The 24260-nt window shown below is 52.6% G+C and overlaps 1 protein-coding gene across 1 annotated transcript in view; it reads right to left on the bottom strand.

The window, feature by feature from the left end:
* Positions 1 to 24260, bottom strand: part of Dcdc2c (doublecortin domain containing 2C) — a 65463-nt gene that overhangs the window by 6449 nt on the left and 34754 nt on the right. The window contains exons 5-10 of the mRNA XM_077791733.1: positions 22566 to 22703; positions 21709 to 21751; positions 14775 to 14901; positions 12836 to 12933; positions 8906 to 8971; positions 4111 to 4152 (exon numbers count right to left, since the gene is read on the bottom strand). Coding sequence (XP_077647859.1) covers positions 4111 to 4152; positions 8906 to 8971; positions 12836 to 12933; positions 14775 to 14901; positions 21709 to 21751; positions 22566 to 22703 — 514 coding nt within the window. The remainder of the gene's footprint in view (positions 1 to 4110; positions 4153 to 8905; positions 8972 to 12835; positions 12934 to 14774; positions 14902 to 21708; positions 21752 to 22565; positions 22704 to 24260) is intronic.

Genomic DNA, 24260 nt, shown 5'->3' with positions numbered 1-24260 from the left:
AAAGCTTAGCACTCGTTAGGTGAGTTACGTCACTTAACCATCATTCCCGTTAGTCGGTCTAATGCTCTTCTTTGACCATATAAGCAAATTTGCACTGTTTTGTCACTCGCTTAAGGCTCGTAGTGTATCGGCTACTCACTTGTTTTCACGGGGTCTTGTCTTGGGCTGTCTGATGCTGGCACGAGGTGCACCGGTGCTTGGCTTCGGGGGAGCCTCCTGGACTGAGATGTGTCACTGGGAACCCTTGTCTCCTTCAACCCCTCCATCAGTCTGATGAGATTTCAATTCCCAATGAGTTTCTAAGCATACTGTGGTTTCAGGTGGAGTCATAATAACAAGAATTAAAAAGCAGAGCAAGATGACTCTTTTTAAGAAATAAGCACAATAAAGATACATTAGCCAGTGACAGACTGCTGTTCCACACTGACTGTACCCAAACTACCACAGTGCTCCTTTCCTTTCTTAATCTTGTCATTACGTCTCCACCCAAAGCCCAACTGTGTCTTGACATCTCCTAGGTTCCAACAGCATGGAATACTATGTGAAGAACAAGTCCCTCTTACCCTGACCCTGATCTTGTGTGCTTGGGTCTGTTAGGAAATAGTTGAGCCATCAGAACACCAAGCAGGAGACACTCCAGACAGAGATGGGACCCGGGCAAAAAAGCCAAAGCACTTGGCAGATGCTGGGAAACAGGGAGCCCGGGGCGATCTGGAAAGCGGCATGGTTGGAACAGCACACTGACGCTAAGGAAGGGCACGCAGAAAGGACTCCCGGCAGGATCTCTCCTTGGGAGGAGATGCGCAGCAGAGACGCGGCATTGGAAGGAGAGTGAAGGACCAGGCCAGAGACAATCCTAAACATCCCTGGGAACAGGCATTTCTTCAAGAGAAACCTGGGGCCATTCCCGCACACAAAGAAATCAGGAACTCGGGCCAGAAAAGAGCCAGTGGTGTCACAGGCGGAATGTCCCACCCGACACAGTGGGCCAGCCTCCTCTGAGGATGCACCTGCCTCCTCTCCTCACCTGGGCACTGTCCGCTCCGGCTCAATGGCCCAGCACTATTTACCAACCGTGCTTCCTTGGCAAGAAGATTAAATCGTAAACTTGCCAAAACACATCGACACCTCATTGTGGAGACCACACAGACCCTGCCACACAGAGCGAATCTCCCATTAACTCTAGTTTGTAGCAAATAACATGCAAAATGGTTCTCAACACTCTACCACCAAATCCGACCAGAGAGCAGATCCTGACTGTGCTCGCATTCTAAACATTTCAATTTACAGACATTGTGAGCTCATCAGCACAGTGACACCCAATCACATACAATTTTTACAAGTATCTCAAGGAATAAATTTAAACAAAAATAAATTCTACCCATATGCTGCTTGGTTAATTTTTTACTCGTTTCTACAAAGCACTAAAAATGCAAACGCCTCAGAGGCAGACAAAGCTTGCTATTTTCCAGAAACGTCTCACACAGTGGAAGCGCCACAGGCTTTGTGCTGCCTCCAACGTGCATGTGAAGGACTTTGCCACGATATGCCACGTTAGCATCATCGTGAACTTCTGAAAGGACCACCGCTTCCCCAACAATGAGCATCAATATAAGCATCTTACGTTGGCTACTTTGTTACTAATAGCACACCTAAAATGATACATGATTTTGAAGACTTTTTAAAGGTTTCACAGTTCTCTTTTCATCTTCTTATACACTTTGCAGCTGGAAATTTGTCACCATGGCAACCTGGCTTGATGTCTGTGTGTCAGACATGGTCCACAGAGTTGTATCATACCTCATAATGCAAAAGCACTGCGCGCCCAGGGTCCCTGGTGTTCTTTGACAGTGTGACATTGTAGAGAGTTGTTATCACATACAGGACAGAAACAGAACAACTCCACATCTAGAGCCACGATTTAAAACTTTCAAATCTATTATGGGATGAATCATTCCATCTGTTTGCTATTCTTAAGTCTCTCTTAATTTTCATTATAATCACAAAACATAACCCATGAGAAATCAAATTGAGTATTTGTTTAGTTTAAAAGGGGGGGGGGGACCTGGTCTGGGATCAAAGGGAATGGCGTGCCACAGGCAGCTGGAGCAGGGTGGCCCTGAAAGACCACACACCCACGGCCATAATCTCTTGGCGATCTGGTGCCTGGTTCAGCAGCAGCTCCACTAAAATCACTCACATCAATTCCAAATAAATAAAATCAACTTTTTAAATGAAGTTGATAAAAGAGTTTTAGATGTGGGAGATTTCCTCAATATTGATCCACAGCATTTTTAAAATAGATTTCAGCAACTTTTTAATGCCCCACATAAAAATACAGAGAAATGGAAAACAATCCATACCCAAAAGTGAAAACAGAATCTCAAAGAGGAAGTCTGTACTTTCTTTCTCCTTTCTTCCTGTATGCTTTTGCTAACAATTCTACAATAAACATCTATTACCATTTAACAAAGTTTTCTCACTTTTAAACTAACAAGATATAGAAGAAAACTCTAAACCTGCAAGTAAGCTATTGGGTGCACCTGATGCAGAGAGAAACAAATAAAAGTAAAATCTAACCCCTGCTCTCAAGGACTTTAACCTCGGCAGGAATTGGGATTAGGCTGGAAAATAACAAATAATACCAGACCCAGTCCATCAAGAAGGCACTGCACTAATATTTCTAATTTTCACACCAGCCTCACAAGTTGGACGTCAGCCCAGGTTTTCAGAGAGGAACCTGAGGCTCAGGAAAGCTGTCTGCAGACCCTTTGCACTGGTCCACAGCTGCACCCCTTTCACTAGAGTTCTGGAAAGTGTTTGGCAAAACTTTCTGCTTAAAAGATCACAAGCCATGGGTGCCAAACAAGTGATAAATTCTCCAAAGCATCAATTGACATTAAAACCAGATGTTGTTTATGCTCACGGAGACACCTGTGAACTGAGGTCATTGTCTCGCCAGCCAGTGGTAGGTGGTGGCTGAGAGTTCCGAGGACAGGATGCCAGGGATAAAACGGGTCACACTAATTTTAACATGGACCTTAACGACCGAGTGCCCAATTTCAAGCTGAGGAATGTGAGCTCTCATTACTAACTTAAGGATAGCTGAAGTTCAAATAAGACAATCCCCGTTTTAAGCCTAGATATGCTTTTCGGGAACTCTCAAAGCCACTGTCTCACTGATTTTGTAAACTTGTAAAATAATTGTTGATTGACTCAGCCAAGGTGGAGAGGTTACGTTACTTGACAAGGACACCTGGCCAGCCAACAGAAGCCCTAAAGCTGGAGTCCAGGCTCCTCCACACGCTCTTGGCACATTAGCACCTACACAGGGAACCACACGCTGTGCCTGGCCCTCAGCAAAGCACTGTCAGGATTCTTCTGCTAATAAAAATAAAAGCACTGAGCAGATTTTTCTCTCTAATCCTGGAGGTGGGATAAATAAACAAATGAACTTTACACAGGAGGAAACAAACACTCTGAGCTTTCAAGGTGTGTTCCCAAAGCCACACAGCGGGTGTGTGGTGGCTGGCCCCTTCCACTAGTGGTGGGAACACCAGAGCCCATGCCTTCCTTCCCATGCGCCTGTGCCTGGCCCACTATCCTCATGGAGTCCCAGGGAATTGTGGTCCAAGTCAGTGAAATTGTCCACACCCAGACAAAATTCACCATTGCACTTGGTCACCTAACCAATGATGAGGACAGAGCTAACACAGAGCTGGAGGTGAGGACCTACAGCTGCCAGGTGGGGACCCTGCTGGCCTGCAGCCTGGGGGCTGGGAGTCTGACTTCTGCCCACACCCTGAGCAGGTGGCACCTGCATCCCTCGGTGTGGTGAGTCTTAAGGTGCAGCTGTTCCTGCTGCTGGGAGCCCAAGCCCGCACCCCGGGTGCTGACTGCTCAGGCTAGAGGGTCCCAGTTTTCTTCACTCTGCAGTGGATTATCCACCATTGGCAATGCCTCCACGAGGCTTCCTTTCCTGGGTTTGCTTTTTAACCCTGGTGATAGGCGTGGAAGTTGTACTTTTAAAAAGCATCTGAAGCCTTGAGGGTCCACGGCTATCCTGCCTTCAGAATGGGAAACATAAAACTACCATTTACTGATACAAACCTTATTTTTAATATCTTCAAAAATCTTTTCATCTTCTTTTTCCTATTATTAAAAATATATATATCATGATCAAGTATCTGCAAGAAGGATACTGTAAGCAAGCCCTGGGCCTCCCTTCTCCCCTAGGCTCTGGGTCAGAACACCTCCATCTCTGCTAAGAGCAGCAGAAGTGGCATCTCAAGCCTGGCCCCTGGCCCTGGCCCTCGTCTCTGCCCTGTGCCCTGAGACCACCCTTCCTGATCTCCATGCGTGGCCTTACTGCTCAGCCTGAGCTGTACCTTCCGCTCCCCTGCATCCTGGTTTGATTCCACTCAACAAACACCTGGGAGCAGCCAGCCTTGGGCTCCTCAGTCTACCTGCTACTGTCTCCACGGTCTTCCGTTCCACCCTCCAGGGAAGCACAGGGTAACAGAGCTGCCCGACTGAGGAGCACTGCCTGTGCTGCTGATGGATCTACTTGGACTTTTCAGATTCTAAGATGATAATGGGAAATGACAAACACACATTTAATTCAATAGAAAGAGCAAAAAGCCGTTTCTAAGTCTGCATCAGTTCATGTTACCCTAATAGGCACCGCTGTCTCCTGCCGCCATGTGCACATCCTCAACCTGCATTTGCTAATACTGGCCATTGTAAAGCCAACTCTAAGGGGGAATCTCTTGGTTTATTATTTGCATTTTTATTTAGTAATGAGATGGTTACATCTGAATTAGTAGATTTGTATTCTTCCCAGTAAGTTTCAGCTTCATTTGCCTTTCTGTTCATTGGGCTGTCTTTATATTAGTTATTTGTGAGTTTTTTATAAATTAAGAAAACTTTATTTGCATTGCAAATATTTTCTTCCTTATTTTGATTAACTTTCTTTTTGGTACGGTGAATAGAACCCCAGGACTTCACACATGCTAGATGAGTGCTCTTCCACTGAGCTACACTCTCAACCACCTTGGTTAACTTTTAACTTTATGACATTTTCCAAAAAGAAAAGTTTAGTTTTCATCTAGAGAAATATGACCTTGGGATGATCACTTCTTAGGCACAAGGCAGCCTGATGAGACTCACTGGAATATCCACCTTCTCTTATAACCTTCTGCGAGAATCTCTCTGCCCGGTTGGCCACACCCCAGCCTCTGCACCAGAGGCCTTTAAATGGCCCTCACTGCCTCCAGAGCTGGACGAGGGTCACCTAGTGTCCTCCCAGTTCTCCGTCAAGTTCAGGATCAGCCAGGGAACATAAACTGTGTCAAAGTTGGCAACAACACGAATTCAGTCCAGACCCTGGCATCTATCAGAGGTGACAGAGAGGGTACACAGGTCACTCTGACAACAGCCAGGGTAGCCCGATGACACAGGAATCAGGGGCAAACGAAGTCAAGGACTGAGTTTGTAACCTACTGAGTAAAGAGATTGTTGAGCCAGGCACCCTGGTAAATTGCTGAGAAATAAACTGCACAGAGGAGAGGAAAACGATCTGGGGGTCAGTGTGGAAGGGTGCCACCTCCATGGGCCCCCAAGAGCTCAAGGGGCCCAAGCTCCTTACTGAGCACACAAGATTGGCCATTCAGTTCCTATCACGCCTCTCGAAAGGCTGATAACTCAGAGTCAAGACGGCACTCAGAGCCACCGCAGCCCTGACACTCCTGCCTGGAGGCTCCTCTGTGGCCTCCCTGCAGAGCCGGTCCCCAGGCCACACTGGGGATCTCCAGGGCAAGAGAGCCCCAGATGCACACCTGGGTACCTGCTCAGCATCGCCATTCACCTCATCACAGTCCTTTAGAAGGAATGCTTTCAAATTCTTAATACCTTATTTTACAAACTTAGCTAGTAGCATAGGTAAAAAAAAAGTGCTGTTTGCACATAAATCACTGTACAATCACTGAGTCCAAATAAATCAAGCAATACGAACTGGAGAAACTTCCAGTCCACCCTGGTTCAAACAGTACAGGGTAATTAAAATTGTATGCAGCGAACACAATTTGATATCAGTAAAAGGACGAAGTACACATCTCATCTTTATCATTTCACAGAAGAGCCTTCAAATTAGTTAATTAACGATAATTCCATTGTAAGATGAAAAGTGTGGTTGACAGGCCAAATGTCATCAGGGTCATCAAGACTGTGCAATTAGAGGTTAAGCATTCTGAGGATGAAGAAGTGCCATGCAGAGCAGAGCCCTGTTTGTATTCTGCTTTACCCACTTCTCACCACTGACTTACATAACCGCCCAATAAGCGCACATGTGCACCTCCCCAGCTGGCCCTGACACCTCCCCAGCTGGCCCGGCTTCTGACACCTCCACTGCACACACCTTCAGCCCCAAGCCCCAAGGCTGCCAGCACTTACAGACAAGGACAGGGCAAAGAAGCAGGGAGAGGGCACCTGTGCTCAGCAGGCACAGAGTGTCCGTCTGGTGGGACAAAATTACCCTGAGAGCAGATCATGGCCATGACTATGCACTACCATAAAGGTAACTAATGTCACGGAATCGCACGTTGAAAATGGCCAGAGAGCAAATCCTAGGTTATGTGTCTGTCTATACATTTAAGTCATGTTCAGGATGACCTGTTCTCTTACCACTCTACTGGGCCATTAGTGCTGTATGCCTGCATGCTTACTTAAGTTAAGCAACTTAATCTTAGGAAACTCAAATCCACAGACTTCCTTAAACATCTGCTGAGTTGAAGATACTGTGGAACCTCAGATGACAAGGCACAGTCTCTGCAGCACAAGGATTTCACAGCCAACTTCAGGGGTGGACCAGACTGCAATCACATACCTAAAAAGGTAAGGTGGTCAGCACCAAATAAATGTCCTGAGTGACCTGCCAGGTGGACGTGCAGATGAAACGCCAAGTGAACCCACAATCATTGAGAATGGCAGGGGCCACTGAGGCCACTGGCCAGGTCATCTGAGGGGCTCTCTTCCCCAGCCATGGGGAGCAAGCCCTCAAAATCACACACTAGGATTTAGGCCAAAGATTGTCGGCCGCACGAGGTGTTTCATGCCAGGAAATGCCACACCAACAGTGTTTTGCTGAGGTCAGGCCAGAGGCTAAGACGCAGCTGTGTGGCCTGGTGGAACCAAAAGGCTCCCAGGTGCATCACACGCTGGAGCCACAGCACCCTCGAAGTGAGCCTGTCACCTGGGAGCAAGGAGCGACAGCTGAACCCACCACAAGAGTCTCTTCTGGGGAATCACAGGGAGCCAACGTGGCTCAGAGGGAGAAGAGCGAGCTTCTGGGCTGGTTCAGTCGAGGCTCTCCAGGCTGGTCCCTTGCTAACTGGGTCTGGCTGCTTTTCCTCCCTGGTGCCTGCCTTGAGGGTGATGTGTGGAGCAGGAACCAGCGAGCCCCTCCAGCCCGTCACACCCTAGTCACACCCCCACATGGCCGGAGAGCGGAGGCTTGGCGGACCCCTCTCACCTCCCCCACTGGGTCTGCTGTTACTCCAGCAGCGTTGCTCACACCAAGGAAGACAGTTGATTCACTCTAAGAAATTGAATCTGCTACAGCTTCTATCAAGCTCCGACCATGTACACCATGCCCAGAGCCCTAGCCGGGTTCCACGGCAGATCAGAAGGACAGAAGGCCACACCGGGCACTCAGGAGACTGCAGACTATGCCACAGAGATGCCCCAAAGATTCTGTGCAAACACTCACTCAAGCTGTCCACAGGCCCGCAGTGCCCGCTCCTGTCTGCCCAGCACCAGAAGATGGGCTTGCTGCCCCTTTCCTGAGGCTCTGGGGCAATCCCTTTATTGCTGTTCCTGCTCTCAGAATGATCCTACTCCCTGCCACCAAAGAAACAAAATGTGACCTCTGCTCCTCATTTGAAGGAGCTCCCCACCCTCCTAGAGGCAGGTGGACCCCCGTCCACTGAAAACCGCCTGCATGTCAGAACCACGTGAGACGGGACGGCGCCAAGGCTGAAGGGGTGTCCTCTGACTGGCTCAGACCCCACGCTTCTTTGGTGTTCTTTAAAACCTGAACAACTTCCTGAGGACCCGCTGTCTTCCCCACAAACCCCCTTGCCAGCTGGGGTGAAGTCCCAGGCACCCCACGTGGCTCCTGTGCCCTCTTACCACCTGGAAGCCACCTGGAGCTGTGGGCCAGCTTAAGAGCAGGAGATGTGGCTGAAAGGGCACCAGGTCCTCAGCTCTGTGGGCTCAGCATCAGAACAGACACAGGGGCCTCTGTCTGAGGCCCAACATCCGAAAGAGGAAATACCCTGAAAGCATCTAGAGACCAAACAGCCCCTTCTCGGCTGTCCATCGCACATCCGGTGGACAGTGTCCTCCCCCCACGTTTTAGGTAGACCATCAGCACGTGGTGTTCTCCGCTTCGGAAACCTGCTGCTGGTGTGGACTGTGTTTCCAAACCGCTGGACAGGAAAGCACGGCAGGCGTGGGTGAGCCCTGCTGCCACCTGCAACCAGCACAGCCCCTGTCCCCAGGGGTCGGCTCCATCACCCATAAGGAGCCACCCACGTGACCCTGATTCCTCACCTCCTGATGTGCTCCCTAAAAATACCTGGAAGCGAGCTGGAAAGTGGCCAGGTGTGACTGTGAGCACAGTGACAGGTGACGGAGACTAGAGAAGACAGTGAAGTCCCCCCCAAGCATCCTTCCGTCACACAGGAGGCCTGGCCCCGGCCTGGATGCTGGGGAGTACCCAGCGCTTCGCCTCTGGCCCTCATCTGGCTTGGGGACGCAGCCTGTGGTCTTGGGCCCTGAATGTCAGTGTACTGGACACCAAGGAGGTACCTCAGGCCCAGCCTAAGAACAAAGTAGAACCTCTCACCTGGATGCCTTCAAAGTCACGGGTGCTTTCTGACTCCTCATCTTCTTTAACCACCTCTGCGGGGGCCTGGGGGGGAAACGCACCACATTTCACATTCGGCCAAGCCTGGCCCCTGCCAGGCTCCTAAACAGAGCTCCTGGGGTAGCGGTCCGGGCCAGCAGGGGAGCCTCTGCCTGCTCCCACCTTTGGCTCCACCAGCAAAACACAACATGCTTAACACAATTCTGGAGAAATCTTTAGGGAGACAGACGGGAAATCCTTTCTCTGTGTAAAGGAATGTCAAGGTCCCTCCAGCCGCCTCTGGCCTGCAGACCATGGGTTCCTTCCTAATCCGTGTGTGCCCCCGAGGACCCCTCAGGAGGCTGCTCAGGAGACACCCTCTCCACCTAGCACAGGTCACCCTTGTAGCAGTGCTCCTCCCACAGCCTGGAATTGTTCCCAGAGCCGTGGCTTCTGGGAAGGCAGTGAGCTGCCTCAGTGTCTGGGAACCTCTGTCCACTCAGGGGAGCCACACGATTCTGTGGCCACAGAGCACAGGGGCACTTGTACCCCTGCTCTCAGTCGAGACCCACTGATGAGGCTACAGTAAAACGAGTGTGTCTACTACAGGCCACAGCAGGCAGGACAGAGGTCCACAGTGGACAGGACAAAGGTCCACAGTAGGCAGGACAGAGATCCACAGTGGGCAGGACAGAGGACCACAGCAGGCAGGACACAGGCCCACAGAGGGCAGGACAGAGGTCCACAGAGGGCAGGACAGAGGTCCACAGAGGGCAGGACAGAGGTCCACAGTGGACAGGACAGAGGCCCACAGAAGGCAGGACAGAGGTCCACAGTGGACAGGACAGAGGCCCACAGAGGACAGGACAGAGATCCACAGAGGGCAGGACAGAGGCCCACAGTGGACAGGACAGAGGTCCACAGAATGCAGGACAGAGGACCACAGAGGGCAGGACAGAGGTCCACAGCAGGCAGGACAGAGGTCCACAGTGGACAGGACAGAGGCCCACAGTGGATAGGACAGAGGCCCACAGAGGGCATGACAGAAGCCCACAGTGGACAGGACATAGGCCCACAGAGGGCAGGACAGAGGCCCACAGTGGACAGGACAGAGGCCCACAGTGGACAGGACAGAGGCCCACAGTGGACAGGACAGAGGTCCACGGCGGGCTTCAACAAGGTACACAAAAGGTGGGAACGGCCTGTTCACTCATTGCCTGGGAGATGCCAAGGGAGGTCCAGCCCCGGCCCCAGAGCCCAGAGGCAGAGCAGGGGCAGTGTGACAAATCACAAGCTGGCTTTCAGGTGGCTACCTGGAGTCACTCGCCGGTCCTCAGGGAAAGCAAGTCAGACAGCCACACCCGAGTTGAAATGGGTGAAGCCCACACCACAAAACCAGAGGGGGGCCGCCTGGAGGAGCCCTAGGGGACGCCGCTGCTGCCGGTCACCAGTGTGAGCCAGACAGAGCTCTGCGGCCACAGACCCTGGGTATGCGTCCAAGGCCACCAACCCCATCAGCCCAGAGCGCATTAAGCATTATCCAAAGAACAGTTGCTGTGGTGCCAACCACAGACTCATTCCCTCACTTAACAGCACCTCGAGGATCCTGCCACACTGAATCCCACGAGGTCAGGACGCAGCGGCCCTGAGTGCAAATAAGCAAGGTCCTTAAGAAGCCAGTGTCACGGGGATGGCAAGTCTAGGTAACAGTCTCACATGGAACTAGAGCCACAGCAGGACAGGTGCAGCAGGGAAGGCTGGTGGGGCAAAGGACAGGCGAGCCGCTGACACAAAGGGCCCCTGAGCCTCCCGCAGCACTGTCCTCTAAACTCCTGGTTGCAGGCATTAGTGTAGGAAAAGAAACACAGGAGCCAGAGGAGCAGGAGGAAGCCCTGGGCTCTCCTTCCACATCTGTCCCTGGGGCACAGCATGGAGGGCTAGAGGAAGCAGCCCACTCTCCTCCTCCCAGGAGACCTCTCTGAAACACCAAGAGGCCATCGTGCACTGCAGCTCTCCAGGAGGATTCGAAAGGCACCTCCCAGGAGTGCGTGGACGTATATGCAGCAGCTTGTCCAAAACTTAGGCAGCTGGCACATGGGTGGGGCCAGGTGGCCTGAGCATCCCTCCACCTGACTGCAGCTTTCTACTGGTCTCATCACCCAGGGCTTCTGGCATCCACTTCTGTCGGACTTCATGGACATCTGGGCAACACCCTCGTGCACCAGGTCTCGGAGCAGGGAGATAGGGAGTAAGAAGGCCCCGTGTGCTCTGAGGAAGGTTCCTCCAACACACGGCCCTCTCTGTGCATCGGGCAGCAGCCGTCACTGCTCCTCCCACACCCCTCCTCTAGGCTGGCCAAGCACGTGAAAAGACACAGACAGCTGCCGAGCCTGGTGGGAAGTGTTCCACGTCCCTGAGGCCTGGAACCTGTGTTATACTGTGGCTGACCACTAGGAAGTCTCAGTTCATGGAGCCAAGACCTGGCTTGGGAGACGCCCTGGACAGAAAGCTCTTTCTGGAAGCCTCTGCTCCACTGCAGCCTGACGGCCTGGCGCCCAGCCCCCCAGAGCCCACAGGACGCTCCTGCTCCAAGCAGCCCTCAGGGGCATCCCCGCCCACCAGGGACCTGCTTCTTCCTCTCACTCATTACTCTGGGTAAGCGAATCCACTGCCCCAACTCAAATTCAAAGGACGCCAAGATCACCAAAGCCCAAACCCATGAACACGCCCACTGACAGGGCTAGCATAGCCATGCCCAGTGACCTGACACCCAGAGGGCATAGTCATGCGGCAGCAGTGAGGGCAACTTGGCAAAAAGCAGCCCCACCTAAGATGTCCTCATCCCACATTACCAGAGAAGGCTCGAGGGTCCAAAACACACTTAAACTGTTTGGGTTTTAAAAGAAAACCACATCTTTGGGTCATTTTCTGCGATGCCGAGGGAAAGAGTGAATCATGTCACTGGTGAGTGAGGCAACAGCGGGGACTCGTGGGACACACTCCAAATGCCCACGGAAGTGGACAGCACAGAACTGGTGCCCGGGCTGCAGCAGATGGCCTCCCAGGAGGTAGAATGAGGGCAGCGGTCAGAGTGCCAGGCACAGGAAGAGGAATAGAGCACCCCGGCTGCTGGACTTCCGTGCTGTGTGGTCCTGAGGGCAGGGGTGGCCCTGGGCTCTTTAAGAGGGAAAAAGTGGACTCAAATGCTAATATTGATTTTTGATGAATAAAATTCTTTTCTCCAAAGCTGACATTTGGAAATGCACTTTCAGTGCCTTCAGGTGGACAGTGAACAAAGTCCTGGGCTTGGGGACCCATCTGGCACCATCTCCTTCACAGGAGCAGGGACGCAGCCTGAGGGCTAGGGAGACTGGCCCAGGCACGCAGGGTGAGCTGGGCTGGGTCCCAGCCCTCACCGGTGCCCTGGCCTCCTCCTCCCCGACACAGCGTCCCTCACCCCATGCTGTGCCGCCCTCCCGTCCCCACAGGCCCCTGCCTGTGCACTACCTCCTGGGCCACCTAAGTGAGTCCCCCCAGGCTGGACGAGCCCAGGGCTCACGCTCACAGTCTGCTTCTGCCCTTTATTCCCTCGTTCAGTCATCCCACAAATCGCTGCAAGGGCCAGGACCCTGCTAGGTACAAGGGCTACAGCAAAGCAGACCAGTCCCCTCCCTTGAGGAGTCCACAGCTTAGCAGGGGCAGAGACAATAACAAAATAGTGACAAGTTAAATACACAGCTACACAGGTGCTGGGGAGGGACAGACAGGAAAATGCCTGAAACTGGATCTGAGGCTGGGCAGTGGCTGACTGGAGGGACCATGGAACATTCTAGAGCAAGAAAACTTGAGGAAAGGGGGGCAGGGATGAGGCTGAGGCAGGGAGCACAGTCCAGGGGTGGACAACAGAGTCGTCCTGGGCCCGCCACCCACCTGGTCCACTGGCACCTCCACCTGCACGTCCTGGTCCTCCTTGACGTCCGGTGCCCCTTGGGTGTCCCTGGTGGGCTTCTGGGCTCTATACACATCACCTTGTGAGGGAAGACGACACAGATGGGCTTTCTCAACCCGGCAGAAACCGAGGCCACGGGACATCTCCTAACCAGACCAGCTACGAAGCACAGCACCCGGGGCTTCCAGCTGGCAGGAGCCCAGCCGCCCAGCTCAGGGGCCCCGTTTCTGCAGAGTCTGTCTATGTCTCTACTCCTGAAGGTCCTGGCCTGAGAAGGCTCGGGCACACTACACACCCACCACGGCAGACCGTCCAGCTCACGGTCAGCTAAGACGAACATGTGCCAAGCCTGTGTTCAGTTGATTCCGATAGAAATAAATAAATAAGAAATCATAGAAATACTTCCAGGAAATAAAGCCCTATTAGTTCAAAATGTATTCATGATCTGGGTTTGAACGGCTAGGCGCTACTCACCTTTAACGGACTGCTAGAAGTCGCTCTGATTATCACTATAATTAGATGTCTTAAACACTTTTAAAATTCCAAGGTTCTTGAAAAATGTACCCTCACCCTGATCAGAGGCAACAGATGAGAACAGAAGTGGAATGTCCTGGCCTGGCCTTCAGCACCCGCAAAGTGAGCACGGCCACTGGTGGGTGCAGTTATCCAGAAGGGAAGCTCCCTTCAGTCAAAGCCCTGGCCGGGCCCCCCTCACCTGGCCTGCTCTTGTCCTTCTCCTCCCTTCCCAGCCTTGGCCCAGAGGAACTGCCCCAGGGCTTGAGCTGGAGGGCCCTCTCCCATGGGAGGGGCGTGGGAACAAGGCAGGGAAGTAACACCCACCCCACGTTCAGGGTTCCGGTCCTCTTCCACGTGTCTGGTAACTAACACTTGCAGCAACCCTGCAGTGGACACGCCCACCCCGGGCGAGCAGTTTACCCATAGTTACACCTGCAGTAAGGGCCACAGCTCGAATCTGAGCTCCAAAGGCCAATCCTGCCATGGGGCTTCCCCTGTATGGGGAAAAAACAGACTTCACATGCAGTGACCAAGTCCTCATTGTCCTCAATGTGTGAGGAGATGTCAGGGGAGCAGGTCCAGGGCCCTGGATCCGAGGCCAAGCCAGGCTCTCGGGTCTTGTTGGAGCAGGTCCTCTGCCTCCCTGGCACTCTCCACGGGGACAGACAGATCTCACCAACACAGGTGCCCAACCAGCCACATCGTGGGCCTTCACTGTGGGACAAGGAGGCCAGCAAGAAAAAGGGAGTGAGGGAATCTAGGGAAATGAAGCTGCCCACACAGAGGAAGCTGGGAAATAATCAGGGCAGAAGACCCCTGGCTGTGCTGGACCGAGACAGAGCCCCAGGAGAAGGCTTCCAGAAAGACAGCTTCCAAGACGGTCCAGATGCTGCAGATGCCCCTGCTGCCCATCTCCTCCACAACCAGCCACGGGGCCTTCTCCCTGCGAAGTCTCCTCCGTGTGGGCAGGACCTGCCCATCACCCACAGGAGCCCAGCAAGGGCTCAGGGAGGGTAGGAGAGCTGGCAAAGCAAGGGCGTGGCTAGAACCAGTTGGAACCAAGTCTGGGTCATCCTCTACCCTGCGCCCATCCTCAGAAGGTGTGTGTGCACAACAGGTGGCTTTTGTGTCCTGTTTCTCTCTCCTTTCTGTCACTGGTCCTCTCGGGGAGGACAGACAGACCCTGACAAGGCTGACTTTAAACCTACACTTGTCCTCCCTCTGCAGCCTGGGGACTGTGGCTGTGCTCCAACAGGGTCCTTCCAGCGAACATTCAGTCTAATCAGAGGGTTACACACCAAGAGAGATTCTGCCACATACAATCCGTCCCAAGCACACACGCGCACACACTCTGCCAGGCCGGCAGCCCCCAGCCCGGCTGCAGCACAGTGAGGTGCCCATTACCTGTGCCCATTTGGACTAGAGGGTCTGCCAGCGGTTTCTTCTTTCCTTGTTTGGCGTAGTAAACAGAATCCTGAGTTCTAGGTGGTACGCTCTCATCTTTAGGAGGCTCTTTTTCTTTAGAAGTCACCTAAAGTGCAAATTAAAAACAAAGCTGTCTCAGGAGCAGAAGCGCCATGCCATAGGGTCCCTGCAGGGAGGCCCCAGCAGGAGGCCAGGACTTAGAGCCCCTCCTCACACCTTCCACTCTCCTCCTTCCTGTCCAGTCCACAAAGAATGGAAACCCGTTCACTTTCCCCCTCCCTGCAGTGTCTCTGGGGGACAGGTCAATGACCTCTCCAAGTCAGGTGGCCTTGCCAACCCCTGGGGGGAGGGGGAGGGGGATGACGGGGTGAAGGACACTGTGAAACCTGGTAAAAACCATGACTCAGGCACCACCCCGCCTCTGCTCCTGCTGGACCACGTGCTCCGTGGGCCTGGAAACGCCCAGCGTGGCTTTCTTTCTGGCAACAATAAAGGGGAGCTCAGGTTTTTTTTAAAAAAATCTGTTTAGAAGGACTGGGGCTGTGGCTCAGTGGCAGAGCACTTGCCTCGCACAGGTGAGGCACTGGGTTCGATCCTCAGCACCACATAAAAGTAAATGAATAAATAAAGAGATTATCTTAAAAAAATCTGTTGAGAATAACAGAGGAGAACTACATCAGAGGAGAGATGAAATTGATTCCCAGGCACCTCCCATGGCATCTTACTCTACAAGTTGTCTGTATTTTAAGATTTTCCTTTTTTAATCTTTCACACTGTCACTTAATAAGTGTCAAACTAAAACCACCCACCTCGCACAACTAGACTGCTCTATACCATCAAACCACCTAGACCTTCTCCCCTCACAGAAAGGGACGGAGGAAGGCGTCCACCAGCCTGATACCAGAGACCCCGCCTTGCAACCCTGCCTGGGGCGGCCTTCCACCACGGAGACAGGCGTGCTCCCCAAGAGTGCTCGGAACCCACTCCTTCTGCTGCAGGGCCCTCTGCCCTGGTGCACCTCTGAAATCAGTGTGAGCTCTATTGACGGAGGGGACAGGCACGCTGCAATGTCATTCATCTTTCTCCCCATTACGAACACTTTCAGAAAATAAGCCTGAAAAGTGGTAGATTTATTTCTCTTTAGAGTTTTAAAGACAATTATTCTTCTCAGGAGCCTGATTCAACCAATCTAGCTAAGATTTAATGCCACTGTAACAGATTATCTCACACTGGCCACCTGGGAGCCACCCTAGGAGAAGAGGGATGAATCACACATTTGTCAAATTGAAGAACAGTAATGACCTCCACAGGGTCAGTCACCAAGTGGGAGAGGAACAGTGACAACCTCTTTCAGGGTCAGTCCACCAGGTGGAAGAAGGACAGGGACGACCCCCTCACTCAGCCACCAGGAGGGAGGGGGACAGGGACAACCTCCTCAGTCAGTCCACTCCAGTAAGAGAGGAAGCAGGTGGCAGCAGGAGGGTCCAGCAGGATCCCTCCCAGCTGGGTCAAGGTCTTCCATCCACCATCCAGTCCCTGCTTAGCCACCTGTGAAGCAGAAGACCGCTGCCCCTCGGCTGCTCGCTGCTCCCTGGACCTGGAGAGATCCCTGCTGCTGTTAGCCGGCAGCACTGAGCCCAAGCACCTACTGCACAGTGACCCTCATGGTTAGGCTGGGCTTCAGAGTGGGCTCTGTCTCTTCTCAGTGCTTCTGACCTCGTCACACACCCTTGATTTTTATGATTCATCTCCATTTCATTTTCAGCATTCTGCTCTATGCCCAAAGAAGTGTTTAACAGTCGTGTCCTGATTGTAGATGTGATGTAAATGAAAGGCTTATTAAAATGTACTGACTTCTTTACAGAGGCTTGCACCATAAAATACCCATTTTAATATATGGATGCCCTTGGAACATTTCTTGAATTAGCCTTACCCCCTTGAAAGGTAATAGATCTAAAATCACAAATCAAGCAGCTGCTATGAAGCTGAAGCTGACAGAACAGAACAGGGGAAGCTTGGATCAGCTCCTGTCACTGGACTGGGAGGCTCGTGCTGACTGGGCTTCCCAGACATTGCCCAGCCGTAAAGGCTGCTCTCCAGGGCGTGAGCATCTGAATCAAGCACAGGGTTGGACCATCAGATACTAGAGGCTGTCGAGAAGTGCGTCCAGATGAGATGAGGGAAAGGCACTCATCTTGCTGTTGTCACCGTCCACTTCCTCACACACCATGGCCACGTAGGTCTCCCCATGGTCCCCAGGATTTCCCTTCTCGTTTCTTTGGATCAAGATGCTATGAGTCACAGAGCTCATGGTTACTTATGAACCTTTAAAAAAGAAACAACGCTGCCATTTAGCCATGTCACAGCGCCTGTCATCACCTACGATGGAAAAGCCCTGGAGAACCAGGCAGCACAGATCTTATCACCGATTGCACTGGAACTAAAAGGAAAAGTAGAACACAATGGGAGTTCATCGTGAAACTCAACCTGCGCAGAGCCACCCTGGCCCCTCCCTCCATCAGAGGCACAGCAAAAGGAGCGGCTGTACCAGCTGACCCACGGCAAGTGACAGCGGCAACACTTCCCATGATTGCCAGGATGCCATCGGCATAAGACCAACCTTGTCTCAGAGATGCTGAGCTGCCAACAGTCAGGGTCTCGGGTCGGCGGCTCTGCTCCACCCGCAGCTCTCCGGGAAGGCGGCAGCTGCCCAGGCCCCGTCCCTCCCGACCGCTTTCCTGTTTTCAGTCCACACACGTTATTCTGTCATCAGTGGTAGCAATCACCAAGTGCACCCTCCTTTTCACTCCCTCATTCAAATTTGGATTGAGCATTACCTGTATACCCAGACTGTGACCCAGGCCCTGCCTGCCTCTCCACCTCCCGCCCTCACCAGCCACCCTCGTGGTACCTCCCACCCAGCATCTTGGTTTTCCTGACTCTATTGGGCAGTGGTGATGGGGTGGCTGATGGCAGCTCTGGAGGTTAAACCGTTAGTAAAGAGACGCTGCTGACCTGTCTGAACTGCAGAGGTGGAGGAGTTGATGCCAGGTCAGGGTGCCCCTGGGCTGGGGCTCAGTGAACGGGCTTCAGTGGACTGAGGTGGGGCGAGGAGCGTCAGGTCACAGGCTCATCCACACCTGCTGCTCCAACAGCAGGACTCACGCTGGACTCATCCCGAGGTCCCCAGCAACACGCAGGGCCCTGCAGTGGGACCCCGCAGTGCCTCCATTCAAGTCTGTGGTCACTGGTCCAAAGCTCTGTTATGCTTGTGAAGTGGCCACAGAAAAGTCAAGGAAGAGCCTCTGCTTTGTACTCTAGCTACATTCTTTAAGGACAATTTGCAAATTTGAAATAAATTCCATGCCCAATTCAACAGAGCACCACAGCTGACCACCTGCAGACCTGCACAGCCCTCCCACTCCACAGAGGGTCACTGTATTACAGGGCTCTCCTGGTGACCACCTGAGGACCTCAGAATGCACAGGCGCAGGACCTGCACAGCCCTCACGCTCCACAGAGGGTCACTGTATTACAGGACACTCTTGGTGACCACCTGCGGACCTGCACAGCCCTCATGCTCCCAAAAGGTATTTGTGTCACAGGGCTCTCCTGGTGACCACCTGGGGACCTGCACAGTCTTCACACACTCCCGGAGGGCATTTGTTACAGGGCTCTCCTGGGCTTCTAGCACTTACTAATTCCTTTTCTTCTCCATAAAGATGTTGAGGTGATTCACACAAAAAGTAGATTTTTAAAAAATGTTAAATAAGTTAGAAACAAAATCTGGCAAAAGCAAGTAAAGAAACAAATTGCTTTGTGGTGACAAAGTCACTGCAACCCATCCCAAAGCCAGCCTCAGGGAAGTCTGCAAGAAAAGGCCTCACACTCAGAGATCACCCACCCCCCCTCAGGTGAGACAGGAGTGCATGGTCCTGAGGCCACACCACATGGGCTTTTGTACGAGCAACATGAAGAACGTCAGGTCCCCCGACAGCCATCTTACCATAAATGCAGAGCTCTGACACGTGCCCTTGGTTTTCTTCCAGAACCTTTCATTCTCAGAACAAAAGGTCCTTGCCATACTGCTATATATTCCTGTTAAGTTTACTTTATGAAGAGTTTTCCATGATAGATTTGATTTTCATAAAATAACACATTCTTGCATCATAGTTTATACCATGTTTTGTCTTCTTTCTGCATAAAGATTCCTAAAGGCTAAATATCATTACCCAAACCTGTAAAGTTTCCAGCCACAGATTTCTAGAAGAGAGAGAAAAGAGAAACAGGCAACACCAGAATGAACATGTCTCAATTCAGACCAAGTAAGCACTGAATAAAAGGGAAGCAAAATCACGTCGCCACCTGAAGAATCCAAAGTCAGAACCACAAAATGAGCACGGGTGCGAGGAGCAGGAAGCCTCGGAACTGGCCGGGGGTTCAGCGGCCTGGTGAGTCGGCAGGTGCTCGAAGCTGCCGTAAGGTGGAGTGTGGGACTCTGAAGGTCACACCAGCCAAGCTGAACAGCAGCCATCCTTCAAGACCCAGGCCCCAAAGACAGACAGACACTTCTCTAAAGAAGAAACCCAAATGGCCAATAAGTATGTGAAAAAATGTCAACCTCCCTGGCCATCAGGGAGATGCTCATCAAAAGTACACTGAGACTTCATGTCACTCCCTTGGGAACAGCAGCCACCAAGAGCTGCACAGCCCTCATGCTGTGACAGTAAGTTCTGGGGAGGCTTTTGGGGAAGGAACACTTGAGCGCTGTGTGGGGACTGCAGACCAGGGCGACCACGGTGGGGAGAGTCTCAAAAGACTAGCAAGGGAACCCCAGATGACCCAGCTGCCCACCCCTCCGTGTTTACCCAGAGAACTCGAGTGGGCTCACGGTAGCGATGCCCACACATCAGCCCACAGGAGTCCAGGTCACAACAGCCAGGCTGTGGAACCAGCCCAGGTGCCCTTGGTAGATGAACGGACAAGGCATGGGGCACATATCCACAGTGGAGTTGTACTTGGCCTTGAAGAAGAGTGGAAGTGTGGCATTTGCCGTGACGTGGAAGGAAGTGGAGACTATTAGGCTCAGACCCAGAGAGTCAAGGGTTGGGTTCTTCCCTCAGGCAGAAGCTGCAGCTAAGTAGGGAGAAAAGGGAGGAGTGGTATCAGAAGGTTGGAGGGAGATCTGGGAGTAGAAGAAAGTGAGGCAGAGCAGGAGGGAGGGAGGGGAATGAGAGAGAATCTGACAGGCCGTGAGGGCCGGTGTTAATATACCCAGTGAATCCACCTTTACGTATAGCTACAGGGCACCAAATAAGATCACACCAGTAAATAAACAGAAGGAAGATGAGTAGGGGAAAGAGAGAGGAGGAGGGAGGAGGGGAGGGAAAGAGGAGGCGCCAGGACTGACATGGAGGGCACGTACGGATCTGTCAGAATGAGCCCATGCACACAGTCGTACTTCATGCACAACATCACATGTAATTCACTCATCAAAGCACACTAAAAAATGAGCGCCCAACACTGTCCACACCAGAGGGTGAAATGCTGGCCAAGCCAGTAGAGGAGAGCTCCACAGGCCCAGGACCCTGCGTGTGCACAATCCAGAACACCACGGAGCGTCTGCCCTCTTGCTCTGTGATCTGAGCTCAGCTCCCATCCCCACACACCTCCACGATGCCCCCATACACCGTGATCTGTGCATAGGCTCCCTAGCACACGCTCCACCAGGAGCCACGTCACATGCTCCTCTACCCAGCTGGGCAAAGTGCATGCCAGCACAGAGCACGCCTATGGCTCTGGGCTCACGGATCGTCATTCAGCCACCCATCCCACAAACATTACTGAAATGCATTCCTCAGAGAGAGGAGGTCCTTCAACTCAAGGAGCCATATAACAGCAGTGAATTCACAGAAAACCTGTGTTACCAAAACTAGTCAAGGACAACGCCAGAAAGAAATGTAGGCTAATCTCACTTATAAACCAAGATCAAAATCCCCTAACAAAATTTAGCAAAATACAGTCAGGAAAACATTTTTAGAGGTAACATTGTCCGCAGATGAGCATCGGGTCTGGAATGTGGTGGTGAGTTCAGCGTGAGAAGTCAGGTGCCACAGCAGCAAGCTGAGCTACTTCAGGGCAAGGACAGAGACAGCCCAGTCAAGCTCATCCACGGTGGGATGGACACAGTGGTAGTCACAGTGCTGGTCAGACAGTGAGGAGGTCAATGGCATTTGCAAGAAAGCAGCTAAAGTGGTGCCTGTGAGATCTGAATTGCCCAGGACAGAGGAAGCCAAGGCCCCCCACGCCCTTGGGTACTGGCCAAGAAGAGCCCAACACAGTTGGGCCAGAGTGTTACAGTAGGGAGGCCTGGGAGCCAGTGCGCTGGACACAGAGACCCAACAGCTCTGTCAAATAAACAGTATCAGCAACAGAACTGCAAAACCCAGTTTCCTCACGGTGGCCAGGGACACACAATCGAGCCAGGTCGTGAGAATGGTGAGGCCTCCTTCCTCCCCAGACACGCTTTCTCATGCTTTCAGCTGCAGCAGCTTGTGTGTGTAGACACTCACACACCCCTCCGCGCCTCACTCTGCGTCACCGCTGCCTGTGACGTCCTCCCCACACCCTCCAGGGTCCGAGGGTGCCTCCGTTTCTCTCCTACCTGTCCCATGAGACTGCATGTCTTATCACAAATACCTGCAGGTGGCTCCAGTCTGACCAGCTCCATGTCTGGACCTCACTTCCCCTTCCCGATCACAGGAGGGTGTGACTCCTCTTTAGGGTCTGGTGCTAATACTGTGCCCCTAAGGCTCAGTTTACAGTTCAGGGCCTGCATGTGCCCTGTCCTTGCCAGTGCCAGAAGATACCAAATCAGCAACAGTGGTCACCTCTCCTCTTAAAGATCACTTACCTTCTTCTTTTTCTGCAGGTGTCTTTCCATGTCTGAGTACTTTCTGAAAGACAAAAGGCAGCTTGTAGTGTCTATGCTCAACCCATTCTCGCCGACCACAGGCTGCAGCCTGGTGGGGGGGGGGGGGGGCAGCGGGGCAAGAGCGCAGCCTGTGGTCCATGCAGAACAAGGGCTCAGGCATCCACAGTTTCCCAGCACGGGAGCAGAACGGGCCTGGTCCTGCTTTGCCTGCTGCCTTGGGGTCCCTGAAAGTGAGATGGCTCTTATCAGGTGGCTTTGGCCAAGGCTGGCACCCAAAGGGGCTTCTGTCTGGGGTTTGTGGTGGGGAGCCTGGCATGTGGCGCTCCTACAAATGCAGCTCCTCTTGCAGCCCTCACAACTCCCGGGGGAAGCGACAGCCTCCCTGTTCTTGGAGGAGCCCAGGCTGAGAGGAGCAGGCCTCCCTCCCTGTCCACAGCCGGCCTGCAGCAGGGCCCGCCGACCCCATCTGCCTCACTCTGCACTCGACCTCTTGCACTGGGTGGTAGCTGTGCACACAGGAACCGCCTCCCCAAGGGCTCACAGAGCGGTTCCTGCACCTGCTTGTCCTGTGGAATGGCCCTGTCCCTCGGCCACTGGGCAGCCCCTGTTTCTCCTGGGCCTCAACCTCTTTGTTGAGGGAAAGATACTTAAGCCCCTGCTGGAGACTGTGAAGAATGGTGATGGCAACCTGACCCGTGAAGAATCTGTATCACCAGAACAGCACATTTCACTGTGGAAAAACAGCCAGCAGCTGAGGTGGACATACTCAGAAGAAGCAGTGGGGAGAGGGGAGATTTTACCAAAGCTCAGGAAGCAAAGACTTAAAATGGACTCACTCTTGGACCTCGATGGGAACGTTTGGGGACCTCCAGTATGGAAAGCTTTTGAAATTCTCCAGTCCTGCAGCAACATAGAATTGACTGTCTTGCAAGTCCTGTGAGTTGTCCAGAAGATGTCCATCCAAAGTAAATAATCTGCAAATGCAGAAAGAAGCAGGCTAGAGATGGTAAGACCAGCGCACAGGGCGTGGTGTTTTCCCCTGAGACACGACTAACTTGGGCACTACCGAGAACCAGCCCTCACAAGCAAGCCCCGCAGTGGAAGGTGAGCCCCAAGCTCTGCTCTTCCAGACAGGCACGCTGCTGGCTCCAGACTTCTAATTATCCACCAGTGCTCAGAGGCTCTCAACAACACGCTAAGCTCTTGTTTGGTATTCAATTAATTTTAACTAATAACAGCTAAAGTTAATACAAATTGGCCTAATTGTTACAACAATACTTGGCAAACAAACCAGCATTTCCTGCAAATAATGTGCCTTTTCATCAGCACCAAAAGGCTCCTCTGAGCCTACCTCTTGTTTGGTCCTCATTCACTAGTTCATCTGTTTAAGAAAGAGTCCACTCGTCCATATGCATAGGCAACGGGGTAGTCATCATTAGGGCAAAAGGAAGAAAGTCATTGCTTCTCCACAGTCGGGATGGCAAACACCCTGCACAGCACCCAGACGGGAGGGGTGACACGCTGGGCCACTGCGACAGCTCAGGTCACCCATGTGCTGAAGGCCTGTCCCAGCCTGTGCCCTGTGAAGAGCTGGTGGAGCCTTTAAGTGGAAGGCCTAGGGCAGGGACACTGGGCCCAACTGGAGGGGGATGTTGGGACTCTGGCCCTTCCTCTCTGCTTGACCACCATGATGTGAGCAGCTTCCTCTGCCACAAACTGCCACCATGAGGAGCTGCCTCCACACAGGCCCAGGACCAAGGGGGTCAACCAAGCATGAACTGCAACTTCCAAAACTGTCAGCCAAAAATCAGCCTTTTCCCTTATTAAGCTGGTTATCTCAGGTTATTTTGTTACAGTAATAGAAAGCTGGCGGTCAGAGGGTCCAAGACGAGCCTGGTCAGACTCAGTGTAACCTTCAAAGGTCTAAGAATTCCCAGTGAGGTTTGAAAAGTGGGCAAGATTTCATCACGTGAGGTGTATGGAAGCCATCTGGGCCAGAAGGAGGGAATGTGCAGAAAAGTCAGACAAGAGGAGGCTGCCGTCCAGGGGACACTGGCTGAAGGGCAGGTTGTAAAGAGCCTCCATGTCCAGGGAGAGAGTCAATGGTTAGTTAGACGGACAGCAACACTTTCTGTGGAAGAGTGGGTGGCAGCCATGTCACAGCCACAGCAAGCTGTTGTCGTGGGCAGCTGGGACACCAGGAAGGGCCTCCAAGAGTGAGGAGAGGCACCCACTGTGAGGCTGTGAGTCAGAGCTCAGAATCAGGGCTGCACCTGAGTGGAGGAGAAGGATACGGGATACAAGAAGAGCTGGAGGCCACAGAGCTCGACATCACCCCACCACACACCAGATCACTGAGGGGCCTGTGAAGCAGAGGAGCCAATCACCCAGGTGCTACGAACCAGTAAGTCTAAGAGGAGATCAGCAAGTTCCCAGACACTGAGGCTCTGGGGCCCCTTCTGAGATCTGCAATGTTAGATCAGGCCTAGAAGAAGGACAGAGAGACAGAATCAGGACAGGAGGAGACAGGA

Source organism: Urocitellus parryii, chromosome 12 (assembly GCF_045843805.1).
Source record: "Urocitellus parryii isolate mUroPar1 chromosome 12, mUroPar1.hap1, whole genome shotgun sequence".
Taxonomy (NCBI): Eukaryota; Metazoa; Chordata; class Mammalia; order Rodentia; family Sciuridae; genus Urocitellus; species Urocitellus parryii.
This window is presented reverse-complemented; position numbering and strand designations above follow the sequence as displayed.